General features: G+C 46.4%; 1 protein-coding gene across 5 annotated transcripts in view; it reads left to right on the forward strand.

The window, feature by feature from the left end:
- The window catches only part of LOC144098333 (potassium voltage-gated channel protein Shaw-like), a 107,626-nt gene that overhangs the window by 50,582 nt on the left and 40,618 nt on the right, over positions 1 to 16,426 (forward strand). For 3 of the 5 annotated variants that reach the window (XM_077630892.1, XM_077630894.1, XM_077630893.1), the window contains exons 2-3: positions 6,537 to 6,883; positions 8,289 to 9,429. In XM_077630892.1, coding sequence (XP_077487018.1) covers positions 6,572 to 6,883; positions 8,289 to 9,429 — 1,453 coding nt within the window. In that variant the 5' untranslated portion in view covers positions 6,537 to 6,571. Of the gene's footprint in view, positions 1 to 6,536; positions 6,884 to 8,288; positions 9,448 to 16,426 lie in introns of all 5 variants that reach the window. The other 2 variants (XM_077630895.1, XM_077630896.1) reach the window with 1 other exon arrangement.

Below are 16,426 nucleotides of genomic sequence, written 5' to 3' on the forward strand. Positions count from 1 at the left end.
AAGTCTAGACGATAGAAATCTTGCCTCGAAGCAACGTGACTGCGATCGCATTCAGAGCCCCTTCACTGATTACTCAAGCCATCTGAGAGGAACCGCGCTGTACGACTTTTCGGTGAGCATGTTTTTGAACAGAGAGCTGAGCGATTAGTCAGCGTGCTTAAAGAGACGCTGACGACCAACTCAAGTTGGCCTACAAAGATAAATTACCGCGCTGTAGCGACAAATACGCTATTCTCATTGAAAATAGACATTTTACAAGCAAGAACACTTGAAGAAAAAAGAAGTGAAATACAAGTGGCGTCGCCCACCGGCCAGTAATCCAAACAGTGCAATGCGTCAAGGCAAACATCTTCGCACAGATTCTGGAGGCTAGGTAACGCCAATATTCGCTTTCAAACAGTGATCGCGCAGTTCATTTCATCATTTACAAGAGTTTGGAATCGAGTGTCATGAAACTTTTAAAAACCAATTTTCTCTGCAATGAAATGCGTCTTTCGCTGCTGGACAAACGTCGACATAGCCACAGAGAGGGCCACAGAATGGATTTTTTCCGTGAACAGAAGACAGAGCTTTTCGGTGTTCCTTTAATGCGTAATGCCTTTGGAGAATTAAAAGGTGCGTTCCTGCAAGCGAAACTTCTAAGTGCTAAGATGTCAACGTCTCTTCATCACTTTAGAAAAGGGTGAAGGAAGTAGCGGGAGGGGGGGGGGGGGGGACACGCTACTTTGACTTTTTTTTTTTCCGGCGGAGGAACTGACTGCGTCAGATGTACGGCGCCTCAATTCCCCCCAGCAGCCAAAAGAGATTGCTGCAGGGCGAACATAGACAAGGTTCTCATTGGAGGAGAAGTCGACAGTGTTAACTTGTGACATACGACACTGTGCACTCCCGAGAAGGCGCCCTAAGCAGTCACCACAATAACAGGAGGAAAAGTGAACTGATCACTCAACGAGCACTTTCACCAGTGCAGGAAATCCGCTGTATACATCCCGCTGTTACCTTCTTCCTACATTTGAGCGTTGCGCAAGAGTTGCGGAGAACTGGACAGAATGCCAAGTGTGAAAGGCCTGAAAATAGCGCGTCATATACGCCCGACGCCTGTGGTCGGAATGAAAACGCCCTGGGGCGCACTAAGCGAGGAAGGGCCGTTTCGTGTGGCCTGAGGAAGCAATCGTCGCGGTGGGATTCGGCAATCGTCGATAAAGATGGGGAACGTGAGCCTGGTATTTTTATTTTCTTTTTAATCCTTGTATCAAATAAACCGGAGAACATTCACATTCTTTCTTGGGTGGGTCGCTCCCAGCTCAAGGTGCCGGCCTGTCGTTTTTATTTTTTTGTGACGGGAAATAACCAGTCAAAACGGAAATGTAGCTCTGTTTGAAAAAGAAACGAAAGGTAATAAACACAAGAACGAAACTCTGCATCACAGTGTCGCTACTCTTAGCATTAAAACCGCTTCCTCCTCGCGGTTTAAGACATCCTGATTACCCTAAATATGCACTCGCGTATCGTTCTTTTCTCTTTTCTCTGGAAGAGCAACCTGAGTAGCACATGACCCATCGCCGGGAGCACCTGCCATCGCAGGGCAGTGGCGCGTCGCTTAACCACTGCACAACTGCGCCTGGAGTGTTATGATGACTCCCACGGATATATGAACTGATTAATACATTAATGCTATCGCTTCATATCCTTAAGGCAGAACTTAAGTGCCCCGTCTAGTTTTTTCCAGCTCCACGTAGTGACGATTGGGTGGATTTGTAGCGTCATGAAGCAGTGGTCCTCTAACATGATATTTTTGCACAGCATGTTGGCTGTCGTAATTAGCTGATGAATGGTTAAGTTTGATTGTCCCGAAGGCGCCTTTGCTTCAGAGAAGCAAACCTGCATGTCAGGACGGTAAGCGATATATCACCAACAAGAATTAACACACCGCTCACCGACGACTGTGGAACTGCAACTTTGAGAAGGAATTTTCCGTACAAATCTCACTATCTGTCTACTAAAAAACTGTCGCTACTTTGCGCAGCCAATTGGGAGACTATAACTCTGTGGCCTCAGTAACGCATTAAAATATCCGAAAACCTTGCAGCATGGACGTCCCGAGTGAAGCACAGTAATGTCAAAAACGTCATAAAGGCGCCTTCGTTATTTCGTCCTGTTTTCTAGGGCACTCTTTGAAGGATTGCTTGAATGCATTTCTGTACACATTCACAGAGCGTGGCGGTCATTTTTCAGCAAAGTAAGTAATAATGTGGATACGTCTTATATCTTCGTTAGACCCTAAAGAAATTCACGTTTTTCAGCGTTAATTGAAATATATTTCTGTATCCCGGGTGTTTCCCTGAATGTACAGAAGAATTTGCAGCTGCATAGACCCAACAGTCTTCTCTATGACCTCTGCGACGGGATTCTGAGCATCCGGGTACATGCACTAACATCGATGACGTATAGATACTACACTCACGACAGAACGCATATTTAAATCCAAATCCGAATTTGTATTATGGAAAAGCAGGATAAACTTGAGAGTTATTTGGCCGATTGGAGCAGAAAGCTGACTTAGACAAAGCTACGAATTTGCGAGGCTGCTCAGAGCGCACCCATCTTTACACAGTTCTTGTAAAGCTGACTACGTGGGGGTACAGTGAGTACTTTCTGTCTTCCAATAGCACGTAGGTTTAGGAAGTGATGCGTTTTTTTAATTTTCTGCAAATATCAAATGCGCATCTTATTGTACGCAGGGTCTGACGAGGATATGTATAATTGTTCACTGAAGCTCATTCTTGGAAAACTTCGCCTAGTGCTGAATGAATGACGACGTGGAACTTTTCATTTGCATGTAAAGCATGCATAAACAGGAGGAGACCGCTGGAATATACGGCGAGCTTTAACCGAAAGGAACTTATTACAGTTGGCGCTATTAAGCAGGCAGTGCAAACGCGCCTGTGTTTGTTGATATCTATTTTTATATGATAAAAAATGTGCAGACAGAGTTATGTTGAATGCTCCTACGGCATCTAGCCAAACCTCGTGAGTTGCACAACTTTTATTAGCGGGCTATAAAACTAAAATCGTGCTATATACATGCAGTGATGTTAGCGCTTCAAAGCAGTTGGCAGTAAACATCATTTTTGAAAAACAAAAGCAGAAAATCCACTCATATATACACATGTGAAGCACAGCAGTGATAAACATTATTGAAATGCTGATTGCATGTTATGAACCAAGAACAGTAATTTATTCGTCTAGCCAAGCAGATATATCATCTTCGGGATCTATGGCTTGAACCGGAGGTGGCAGAAAAGAGACAATGTTAGCGCCTGTTGCGGTCAGTTATACTTTCGTGATCAATTTATTACTCACAGAAAAAGTGCACTGCTGCGTGTGTGGATCAAGCAAATGTATCTTATTTTTTCAAGTACATGAAAAACTGAGTAATACGGACACACGCTTTATTTGGTGTATGCTACATAAATCAAAGGAACTCTGCTGATGTTTATGCATGCTTTCCTTTAACGATGACAACCCCCCCCCCCCCCCGGGCGCGCTCGCTCGCACGCACGCACGCACGCACGCACGCACGCACGCACGCACGCACGCACGCACGCACGCACGCACGCACGCACGCGCGCGCGCACACACACACACACACACACACACACACACACACACACACACACACACACACACACACACACACACACACACACACACACACACACACACACACACACACACACACACACACACACACACACACACACACACACACACACACACACACACACACACACACACACACACACACACACACACACACACACACACACACACACACACACACACACACACACACACACACACACACACACACACACACACACACACACACACACACACACACACACACACACACACACACACACACACACACACACACACACACACACACACACACACACACACACACACACACAAATCGACGTTCACTGACTCGATTCGCCCGAGTAATTGCCAAAATTTGCACAGCGTCTTCTTGTCTGGAGGCGCAGCGCTTACCCTCCTAACCGCTAACTGATGCTGATGAAGCGGCCAACGAATTGTAGCCGAAAGAACCGGACACAGGTGCTGAAAGAGAAAAGAAAAGCGCCGAACGAACTACCACGAATTCGGGAGTTACAGGAAGCAAGGAAGACTGCCGCGCGATCAACGAGCGCTCTCGAATAAAGCAGTGGCGGGCCACCGTCGGAGGACAGCACCCATTCCAACCCCACAGCGGTGGTGGAAATCCTATAGCGGCCGTGCTTTCCTCAGCAGCGACCTCCGTCCGATTGATCTGCGGCGCGGAGGCGGCTCAGTCTTCCGCACTGAGTGCAGCCTGATTTAGCGAAAACCCAGTTTGGCGCGGCAGCGAAGTAGGCGGTCGTTCTTCTTACCCCGGCCGCCACCGTAAGAAGAACTACGCTTGAAGGGAGAGCCGAGCTCCCAGGTTCTTCCTCTTGTTCGCCACCTTCTTCTCCTCCTCAGCCCGTCGTTCGGGCGAAATTGTCGGCCGCGCCGAGCTGCGGCGCCAAACAAGAGGTAATGGCTTTCCCCTCGCCCATTGCAGCCCCCCCCCCCTTTCCTCCCTCAGCGAGAGCCCGGTGCGCGAATCCAGAGCTCGCGAGTGTGCACACCTTCCCTCCCAGCAGCGCGCTCCTGAGAGGCCCTGCGTGTTTCGACACCTGCGCCGGTCTACGGACGGGCGGCAAGGGGGGCCGGCCATCGATTATGGCCGAGGCGAGCAGAGCGGCGGCCGCGAAAACACGGCGGGACGATGCAAGTGCGACAGGGTGGGTTCGTTCTCTAAATCCTACACAGCCCCGTCGCTGTCTGTCTGTACACGCCACACTCCGCGCGCACACAGCGGGCAATTGTGACAGTTTGCGCAAGCGTGAGCTGCTATTGTGGCTCGGGGAAGCAACGGTTTGTTTGCCTCTGCTGCCCCGGGGCGAATAGCACGGTAGCGGACGGTGCCAGCGCTTGCTGCTGCTTCCAGGCCGAGAGAAAATGTGACGCGCGTCGCTATTGGTGCGGTGCGCGTAAATTTCCGCAAAATGTCGCCGGTGCACGAAATAAATGAAATAAAGGAAAGCCGGAGAGACGACGCCGACAGATGAAAGAGAAACGGGTGTACACGACACTGCTACTGCATTTCTGCACTGGGCGGCCTCTTTTGCGTTTGGCTTTGTCTGTGAGAGCAGAAATAATAAACTTCAGGAGCGCGCAGTGTGCCATAGCGGTTTCTCTTGCAGGCTGCTGTATTTTTCTGAGAAAGAAAAATACAGCTTCCAAATGGTTAAAGCCGCTTGGATGTTCCGTGGCGGCGAATTCACACAATCGAATTTGAGGATAAAACCAGTTTTTCTCTCTACCGCAGATTCGACCACGCGAAAATAATTTTGTCAGCGCTACGGTGTGTATATTGCCGCCAAATTATAGACAAGAGGGTGATACGAAGCATGTGCTCCCCCCATTTTCATACGATAGCATTAGGACCTTCACTGCTAAAAAAAATGCGCCGTCGGTCACAATTCCCAGGACCGCAAGTGACAATTAAATGTTTCGATATATCTTCATTGCATCTCCTTGTTTCCACCTCTGGACAACTTCCGGAAACGACTACCCTTAGCTATAGATGACGCGAATGTATGCCTGGTTGAGCGCAGGCAGACGTGCAGGGGTCCGCAAACACAACCTGGAACGAATGACGCAAAACTCCGTGTAAGGCATCAACAATGCTGTCTGAATGCCAACCCGCAATGTAATTAGGTGCCCCCATGAATTCTTTCTCTTGTCGCCGTAGAGTGCATGGCGAACAAAGCGACACAGAAAGCAGGGGAAATTAAACTGCGTAAACTCTCAAGACTCACTGCTAGCAAAAAACATGTGTCACAAATGAATGCTGCATGCTCTACGGATACCGAAGTAAGCGCAATGTAAAATTATTCGGTTGGTTTCACATCGATAAAGACACAGAGAAGCGTACCTGTGAACCTTTCTGTGTGCTGTTGACAACCATCTAACACTAAGCCATGCACGCACATACGCATGCGCGTTCTGCGCCATAGTACGTGCTCAATCTTTCCTCAGCGGAGTGACAATATGAAGCATTCAGCTGCGCTGTTGTCTTCGCAATCAGATGCGTGGAAAGAACCATTTGGCTCTTTATCTCTCTTTCTTGTGAGCCAAAAGTATGAAAAAGTTGTTTCGATGGAAGGGATTTACGAAACAGTGCAGATCATCTAAATTTTGTCTGGATTCCTCCTTACACGTCCGTTCATATCCACTAGGCAACAGGTGACATGCAGCTGCACAGGATGAATTATCCGTTGCTGTTGTGCCTTAGATGAAAAACCCAGACGGGATAAACAGGCTCTGAACTCGCTGAAAATCGCACAGAGGCAGGAAAGGGGATGGATGTCGATGGACAGACGGGTGGATGGAAGAGTGGGCATACGCAAAGTGCTGAGCAAGTCCGTGTCTCCCTCACGCAGGTGCCGAGGACATGCCGACCTGAAGGCGCCAGAGCATGTACCACCACGCGAGCAACAGTCGCGGCACCTTGGATGTGGAAAACCGCGTCGTCCTCAACGTGGGCGGCATACGCTTCGAGACGTACAAGACGACCCTCAAGAAGATCCCGGCCACGCGCCTGTCGCGGCTCACCGAGGCCCTGGCCAACTACGACCCCGTACTGAACGAGTACTTCTTCGACCGCCACCCGGGCGTCTTCGCACAGATACTGAACTACTACCGCACGGGCAAGCTGCACTACCCAACCAACGTGTGCGGGCCGCTCTTCGAAGAGGAGCTCGAGTTTTGGGGTCTGGACGCAAATCAGGTGCGGGCCACGGATGTGCCCATGAAGACGCGTTATCACATGTAGCTGTCGTTTTGATCTTTGCTATTGAAAGGAAGCGAAAAGTGTCGCTGAAAAGAGACACGATGAAAGAGGTGCGTTATTTTCGCTGTGCAGGCGTATTATTTTTGGTATTCTTCACTAGGGGCATAGGACCCGCCTGTTCAAGTGTTATTGTTCAGTGAAAATCGCCTAAAAGCCACTAAGAGTGGCAGGCATCACTTTTATAGTGGTGGATTTTTTTAGCACAACGGCAGCCGTGGTCAAATAGTGCCAAAAGATTGTTAGCGGCCAAAACAGAACTTTAAAACTATTGCTGTTGCCTACATATCTTAAATATAATATATTGGCTCTCTCCCGCAACTTTATCCCAAGTCATATAAGAATACCATAATTTGTGGCAGTAAAACTTGTTCAGCATTACTGGCCGTACCTTTAATCTACTTCAGAGTGTCTTTGTTTGCTTATGAGATAGAGTAACCAGTTGCCGTGGGTGGACAATACCTTCTTAACCGTTCGAATCAATCAGAAAGCTGGAGATAGGTCATGAGAAGAGCAGTTGCATCATTTTTGAAGAAGCTGCTTTATTTTGATTTCTGTCACTATGCTCAAAGCGCCGGAAAACAAAATGTCTGAAGTGACGATCACTTCTACTGAACATTTCGGGCCTATTGCTTTTCTCTTACTAGCCACTACTATGACGCGCCCACGGTAACCCAACCACAGTCGCTATCAGGGTGCATGAGCTACAAAAATCTCTCGGACATCCGGGATGTTGTGCTCATTGTTCAGAGAACAAAGAAAGAAAAGTTCAGAATAAAACTACTTTTTGAAGTTTTGGACTATCTGACGTTAATTCGAGACTGCAAATTTTATCGACGCTTTCAGACGAATGTCCAGTACTTGAAAGCACAATTTATCAATCTTAATTACCTTAGAACTAAGGAACGAATAAAAAAAATATCCTGTGCGCCCTAGGCTGCCTGCCGCTAATGTTACCGTTAGACTTTCATGTTTGATGCATTTCCATCCTGCCTTATATATGGTGCTGCAGCTTGAAATTTCAGGTACGAAAATTCGGCCCGTGAACAAATTTGACTGAAGTGTTCCCGGTTGGTTCATGCAATAAAGAAAGACGCTGTTACACTAGCCAAGGGTTAAAAAGGAAATAAGAACGTTCCGAAACGAACCCCGTCCCTTCTTCTTGAGCCCCTGACGAAAGAACTCAGTTAGTCCTGAAATGTTGGAAAAGTGCAACACGTGTGATCACCAGCATGCAAGACGGCGAGGTTAGCCTTTAGCAAAACGCGCTTTACCACGCCATAAATTGCCTGTGAAATGGCACTGCTTTCTACGAGACAAACTTCGCTCTCTCGTACGTGCGCAGGTGGAACCGTGCTGCTGGATGACGTACACCGTGTACAGAGACACGCAGGCCACGCTGGCCATTCTGGACACGCTCGACATAGAGAACGAGAAGCCCAGCGATGAAGAGCTGGCGCGCAAGTTCGGCGTCGAGGACGACTACTACGCGGGAAAGCTGACCTGCTGGCAGCGGCTCAAGCCGCGCATCTGGCTGCTCTTCGACGAGCCTTACTCGTCGCTGGCGGCCAAGGTCATGGCCGTCATATCCGTCTTCTTCATCTGCGTCTCCATACTCTCCTTCTGCCTCAAGACGCACCCAAACATGCGCGTGCCGGTCATCGTCAACCGGACCGTCACGCAGCGCAACACGACCGCCTGGGTTTTGGACAAGGTCAAGACGGACGCGCACGACGCCTTCTTCTACGTGGAGAGTGTCTGCAACGCCTGGTTCACCTTCGAGATCACCATCCGGTTCGTGGTGAGCCCGCGAAAGCTAGACTTCGTGCGCGCGCCCATAAACATCATCGACTTCATCGCCACCATGTCCTTCTACTCGGATATGCTGCTCCAGCACCTGGCCGCAGACCTGGAGAACGCAGACATCCTGGACTTCTTCTCCATCATCCGAATCCTGAGGTTGTTCAAGCTGACGCGCCACTCGCGCGGGCTCAAGATCCTCATCCACACGTTCAAGGCCTCGGCCAAGGAACTGTTCCTCCTGGTCTTCTTCCTGGTGCTGGGCATCGTCATCTTCGCCAGCCTCGTCTACTACGCGGAGAGGCTGCAGGCGAACCCTCGCAACGACTTCACCAGCATCCCCGAGGGCCTGTGGTGGGCCATCGTCACAATGACCACCGTGGGCTACGGGGACATGGCGCCGAGGACATACGTGGGCATGCTCGTGGGAGCCTTGTGCGCGCTCGCGGGCGTGCTGACGATCGGTCTGCCCGTGCCGGTGATCGTGTCTAACTTCACCATGTTCTACTCGCACACGCAAGCGCGCGAGAAGCTGCCCAAGCAGCGGCGCCGCTTCGTGGGCGAACCGCCCGGCGCGGGACCCGCGGCGAGCTCGGGACCGCAGGTGCCTCAGGCGCGGCGCATGAACGCCATCAAGCACCACCAGCACAGCAGGGAGTTCGCAGCGGCATCAGTCAACAAGCCAGGTACTTGACAGGGCCTTCGTGAGTTCCCTTCTCCTTCATATTCCTTCCTACACCTATCTCTTACTGCATGATGTGTCGCCCGGAAGAAAAGGCAATACGGTGTTTTCTTGCATTCTCTCGGGTTTAGTCGAATTCGACCCCGCACTAAAGCGTTCTCTCTCACGTCTGAAGAAGAATGCGCACCTGAGTAGTACAGAAAGGTACTATCAACGGTACGTTCGCACTCAGGAACCAAAGTCATTTTACTTCAGCATCGACCTTGGAACTTGGCATCGAACGCAATGGGGGGACCATACATTCAGAACAAAACTATTTTGAAAATGCAAAATACGCTTCTAAGATTTGGGAAAGAGTGCAATGGTAATAAGGTTGACTTGTTTCAATCTGTTCAGAGAGATGGTACAGATAACAGATGCGTTTAAAAACGTTTTTGAATACAAATACACTGGGATATTTAGCGACAGTGACGATTGATTGATTGATTAATTGATTGCTGGATTGACTGGTTGACTGACTGGTTTATTTGTTGATCTAACACGGTACTGTTTTTTCTACATTACTCTGAGTAGATAGGTAATCTGTGCCGCGCTGTGCGATTGTAGTAACGCACAAAAATTTGGATGAGCAGTTTAATGAAAAAAAGAGATGCAAGAGATAACAAAGCCAAGGGCACAAGAAAGCTAAGTTTAGTTTTTTGGGGTTTTAAGTCTCAATGCAACTCAGGCGATGAAGGGTGCCGTAGTGGAGGCCTCCGTAAAATTTTGACCACCTGGGGATGTTTAACGCGCACTGACAAGGCACAGCACACGGGCCTCTAGCATTTCGCCCCCATCGAAATGCTACCACCGCGGCTGGGATCGAACCCGCGTCTTTCGTGTCAGCAGCCGAGTGCCATAACCCCTGAGCCACCACAGCGGCTAGCACAAGAAAGAACACATTTGCTGCTTTGCTTCCCGACAACAAAAGACTCCATAATACATTGCATTTCTTGCTCAACTGTCCGCGTCATGTTTCAGCGACCTGGCACTTTCGCCAACTTTGGCGAAGAGCAAGAATAAACAAACTTCTTTTCAGGCCTCGCAATGAGAACGTTTGCCGATGGACCATTATAATAGTTTAAAATGGGCTTAACTGCGCAGATTGTTGTAATCTCCTCTTCATTAATTCCGCCTGTATGCAAAATCGAGTATATTTGCAGTATTGAGCTCTGCACGAGGAAAAAGCAACCCAAGCATATTCATGAAATTACTTCAATGCAGAGTGTCTGCTAAGCCATGTTTATTGAGCTAATCAGTCTTTTATTTGTCCCACAAACCCTCTTTCTCCGTTTTTTTCATTTACATGGACATTAGAGAAGATCGAAGCTTGCGCTTGGTAGCAGCGCCAGCTATTCTTTTTCACATTTTAGAAGAAACCACTTTTACTGACGACAGAAAGCTCAAGAAAACACAACGTAGCTGCAGTATACACAATACGCAACACAGAGAACACAGTGCGCATGTCAGCAGAAGTAACATTAAAGAGCTAGCATAATCACTCTAAATGCAGAGTAATCAGTAAACAAAACAATATACGACAGCGGGGCGTAAGAATGCTACAATAAGTAAGCATGCAAGAGCGTTGCCATCAGCAAGGACCGGGGAACATAAAAATAAGCAAGAACATACTGGCGTAAAAATTTCTTTGATAACTACACTAAATTTAGTTTTTTCGCGATCCCCAAATTTAACCCTACAATTCCCATAACACAGAAAACGCGATATTAATTATCAACTTTCAGGATTTAATCAATAGTCGTCCCTTCACAGTAATAATGGAACAATTCACATTTGATGCGAGGAAAAGTCACTAGAGCCTAAATAAATTTGGCTCATTTTGATGGCATCTATAGGTCTAAGGACAACAAAACTGGGTGAAAATATACGTGCGCGTGCAGTAAATAGACAGAAAAATTAAAAACTGCTCCACCGCATGCCTATGCAGGCGACTGACCATGGAAATTTTAGGCTGTTTTTTTTTGTCTTTTTTCGAGAATTTGTCTCCCTGCGTGAATTTATCTTTCAGAAGGCCTTCTAAACTTCTGGCCGCTGACACTTTGACCTTTCTGTGATAAATATGTTGCAGCCGAACGTTTGTGCAATCATGTTGACTGTTAAATTCGTGTAGTTCTTCGAGCAGAGGTGAAGATTATTACCATTTTGACACGCTGCATCAGAGGAATAGATGGGGCGTTACGGAGTTAAGAAAAGCTTCTCTTCAAACTTTTTTTCGTCTATCTCGAACGCGTTCTTAGCTTCTCCTGACAAGTTACACATTTCTCTTAGTCTGGATTGTTCTGGGTAAGCCCCAGAACGGGAAAGTTATAGATGTTGCCCTCCGGCCGCATCAACCACTATTAGCTATTTTTCACTAATCTCGCGATGCATGTGTTGATGGTGCAATGGACGGGACAGTTTTCCACGAAGGACATTTATTCCAGGCAATGCATTAATCTGTCATGATAGGAAGAAAGTTGCAGAAAGAAAGTGTGTTTTCAGTCTCTCCGCACCTTTGCTGGCGCCACTTACCCACACCTACAGAAAGAGCGTTGAAAAATCTCACCTCCCAAAGCAGCTATGTTTGCTCAAGGTGCTGCCAGATCCTCAGAAAGGTCAGCTCCTGGTTAGGCCACCACATTGGTTTTATTCGTTTTTTAATTGGTTAAGGAAACCTTATTTGCTTTGGCCCAGGCCTCTGATCTTTTCTCGTGTGCTTTGCGAGTGAGTAAAATGAAAATGAAAAAAAAACAGGAAGCACGCCAGCATCACACAGTAAGGAACCTCTTTTAAACCACACCTTTTCTTTTTTTTATTTTAGTTTCCAAAAATCTCGTTCTCCAGCACTCAGCGCCGATGTACACTGAATGCGAATGCTTCCGTTGAATGCCCGGCTTCTTTCTTCCTCCGTGCAACCCATTAGTGGCAGGCCGGGCGGTCGGCAGTTTTTTGACGCCTTCGCGCTCCCTGCGAGAAGAGCGCGCTTTGTTCCGAAACGCAGACACAGAGGCCTTTGTTCGGAGAGGGAGGTCACGTGAGCCGCGCACCGCTAGGAGCGCGCAGCTGTGTCCGCGAAAACAAACGAGGCCGAAAAGCAGTCACGGCAAGAATAACGTTGTGGGCAAAGCAGTGAAAATAAACACTGGAACGCAGGTGTATTTTCCTTACGGAAGCGCGCTTATATCGGCAAAGGGGCAGCGTATTGACGTGCGAAAGACGGACACCGTGGCGCCCCTCAGAAAGCACTGGGAAGATCGCCAACGGGCAGTTGGTAAGCATAATGGGGTGTCAGTGTTTTAACAAATCGCACTGAGGTTGGCTCGCTGGTTCACCCGAAATACTGCGAGAAGGCCCTTGCACTTTGCGTTGTCTCCTTTTTGTTTGCGTGTACTTTCAAGCGAAGAGCAGGCTTGGCAGCAGCGGCCTCCCCTTCCAATGATGTTATTAAAGCTAAAGCTTTAATAGGCTGTGTAGACTAGGTCGTGTCCGCAAAACGTGTCCGCAGCAGTTGTGAGGAACTTAGAAGAGGTAGCGTCAAACGAATGGTCGTCACGAAAACGGGTGATGTGAGGTTGATGTCGAAGAAAATTATGTCGATAAGTTGATTAGTTAATTAATTAGAGCCAAAAATGTCCAAAAAGTGGGCGGAGGCAGGGCAACGTGTGGCGCCAAATTCGAAAAACCAGAAGTGTGTGCGGAGCCAACGCCTGGCACCAAATTTGAAAACGAAGCATGCCGCCAAGTTTGAAAACTCGAAATGGGAAATTGATGGAATTTGATTAAGTAAGACAATTAATTGTAGTAATCGGGAATTTGGATGAAATTGGTGAACACTGACTTGCTCAAAGATGATTTACCGACCTGGGACCTGAGAAATCTCATCATGTCGTATGGCTGTGAAAATGCTATTTGCAGACCTACCTGTATTACTTTGAACTCTTCCACAAGTATAGATGTTGCAATAACAAATCTTAATGACTCGGACTATACAGCAGGGGTTTTGACAAGTGATCTAAGTGATCGTCAGCCAATATACATTGACATCCGACGTGTATTTCGGAAAGTCAAGGATAACAATCGTTATTTTGAGCATCGGAGTATATGCGAATCCTCAATGAGGAAATTCAGAACACTGATCGAACAAGCAGAATGGTCTCCAGTGTACATAGAAAAAACCGCAGATAAAGCATACGACCTGTTTCTAGAAATTTTTCTATGCTGCTATAATGCTGCTTTTCCGTTGCTAAGGGCGACAATGTGGAAACAGAAAATTCGTAAGCCTTGGATCACTGTAGGGCTTCATCAAATAATAAAACAAAATACAATGTTTCGTAAATTTCTCTCGAGCAAGGATTATGCTTTATTTCTTGAGTTTAAGAGGTTTCGGAACAAATTAAATAGTGACCTAATGAAAGCAAAAAAAGATTACTATGAATCACTATTCTCCAAAACAAAGTCAGACCCGAAAAAATATGGAAAGAAGTCAATTACTTGACAGGAAGAAACAAGGCTGGCAGCACTCCTCAACAGATAAAAATTAATAACACCATTTTAGAGGGGCAGCCCCTAGCTGATGCCATAAACAACTACTTTGTGAATGCAGCAATAACTGAAACAGACCAGGTTGAAGACTACTGTACCAATGGTGAAACTAGCCAAACGAATTCTTTTGTACTCTTTGATGTCATCCCCGGTGAAGTCGACATGTTAATAAAAGGATTAAATGCCGATGCTGCTAGTGGATGTGATGATATTAAGGTAGCACCAGTAAAAGAAGTCTCATCAACTATTAGTCCAATACTCGCGTTCTTAATAAACTGGAATCTTTCCACAGAAATTCAAGGTGGCCAATGAAATTCTTGTCCATAAAGGTGGTCCTATTAATGATATCTCAAATTATCGTCCAATCTCTGTCCTGCCCACATTTTCAAAAATTTATGAAAAGTGTATTCATAAGCGCCTTATAGGATACCTTAATATAACATACTCGCGCCATCTCAATATGGTTTTCAAAAAAATAAACCAACAGAAGATGCACTTATAAATGTGAAAAATCAAATTATTGATAATCTTGATAAAAGACTGTATACCTTGAGTATATTTCTCGATTTGAGAAAAGCATTTGATTCGGTGAATCATAATATCATGCTTAGAAAATTGAGTAGATATGGAATTAGGGGTATTGGCTTCAGTCTCTTCCAGAGTTTCTTGACACTGAGGCAACAATACGTTTTTTTGAACAAAGTGAGGTCCCAAAAATTACGCACAAAAGCAGGTGTCCCACAAGGCTCAATACTGGGACCAGTTCTATTTCTATTATATATTACTGACATCACTGAGCTAGAGCACACACCTAACATCACACTATTCGCTAATGACACAAGCATATTTTTTACAGGTGGAAACATTCAGGAAATAAGAGAGGAGGTTAATGCCTATTAGGTAGAATTGTCGCGATGGCTGGAAAAAATAATTTACGGCGTAATGCACAAAAAATTAAATACATAGTATTCAGGCCCATCAACAAAAATTTAATTGATATTCAGGTCATGTTCGAATACCATTACTTGGAAAAAGTACAGGTGCATAAGTTCCTCGGAGTATGGTTTCACGAACAGTTGTCTTGGAGTTATGTCAATCATCTTATTTCGGAACTGGCGCGTTCCGTTGGATGCCTAACCAAAGTACCTGATATTTTACCTTTATGGTTGAAAAGATCAATTTATTACACGTTATTTTATTCAAATTGTTGTATGGCATCCTTGTTTGGGGTACTACCACCAAAGGTAATTATGAGAGAATACTAATTCTGCGGAAGCGCTTACTTCGAATCCTAGAAAACTACAAAGGCCCAATAAAAAATCTAGCCACGCAACCTCTTTTCTCCAAATATAACATCCTTCCAGTTATGAAAGTATACAATTTAAGGTCAATGCAACGCATATACAAAAAAAACAGTTGCGTATTGATGACATCTACCATACTTCCTCGAGATATGAAATTAGAAACCCTAAAAGAAAGATTAAAAAAATTAGAACTAACTATGGCAAACAGGGCATGGACTACCAACTAGTCAAACTAGTTAACCTACACGAATCTGTTATTGACTTCATCCAGCCAATCAGAGCTTTTAAACGAATATTATCAAGAATTCTTGTTCTCCTCAAATATATTTTTAGAGCCATGAACAAACTACAAGTGTCACTAAAAACCTTTGTAGATAGCTATCATGGCTCATTTCTACCAGATGGTATTATTAGAAACTTTCAGTAACGTCTTTTTAGTTTTTGCCTTGGATTCTATCAAATGTTAGTTTCGGTTGTACATGGATGCATCTGTACCCTCTTTCCTTAACAAAATCTCCGAAGTGTATTTGTGTTGTATTGCAGTATTGTATTTTTTAATTGCTGTACTCTTTCTGCTGTATTTGAAAGTGCGGAATATGTTTGCGCTATTGTAACCGCGTAAGTGTTTTATCTAAACAAAATGTGACTCTGCTGCTGCAGGCTGTAAATAAGTGTATGGGGGCTAAGGGCTCATTCACACTTGAGAGTCGCAGAGGTCGCGCGACCAGCAGTCGCCTGCGACTGCACCGCAGTTCGACAGCACCGATGTTCACACTTCTGATGTTCGCCTTCTCGTTCGATTCTCGTTTGAAATGAGAACTCTTGGGAATGACGCCGTTCGCGCGCTTTCGAGAGTTTCGTCTGCTTTGGCCGCGTCTCCTGCGCTCGCGCTTGGCCCTCGAAAGTGCTTTGGTCCCTCGATATTAGCAATTGGCTGCGACGACCTGAGCGAAGAGGAAGATATAGCGGCAATGTGCACCGCGGCCGTACAAGCGGCCTGCCAGCCAGCCCGGATGCCGGCCGCTAGCGTCAGAAAAATGCACTAGTATGTTGTTTGTTCACGCTCATACCATGCGCTGGGAAGCAAAAATTCAAAAATGAATCAATTTTGAGGGT

The sequence above is a fragment of the Amblyomma americanum genome, chromosome 7 (assembly GCF_052857255.1).
Source record: "Amblyomma americanum isolate KBUSLIRL-KWMA chromosome 7, ASM5285725v1, whole genome shotgun sequence".
NCBI classification, from domain to species: Eukaryota; Metazoa; Arthropoda; class Arachnida; order Ixodida; family Ixodidae; genus Amblyomma; species Amblyomma americanum.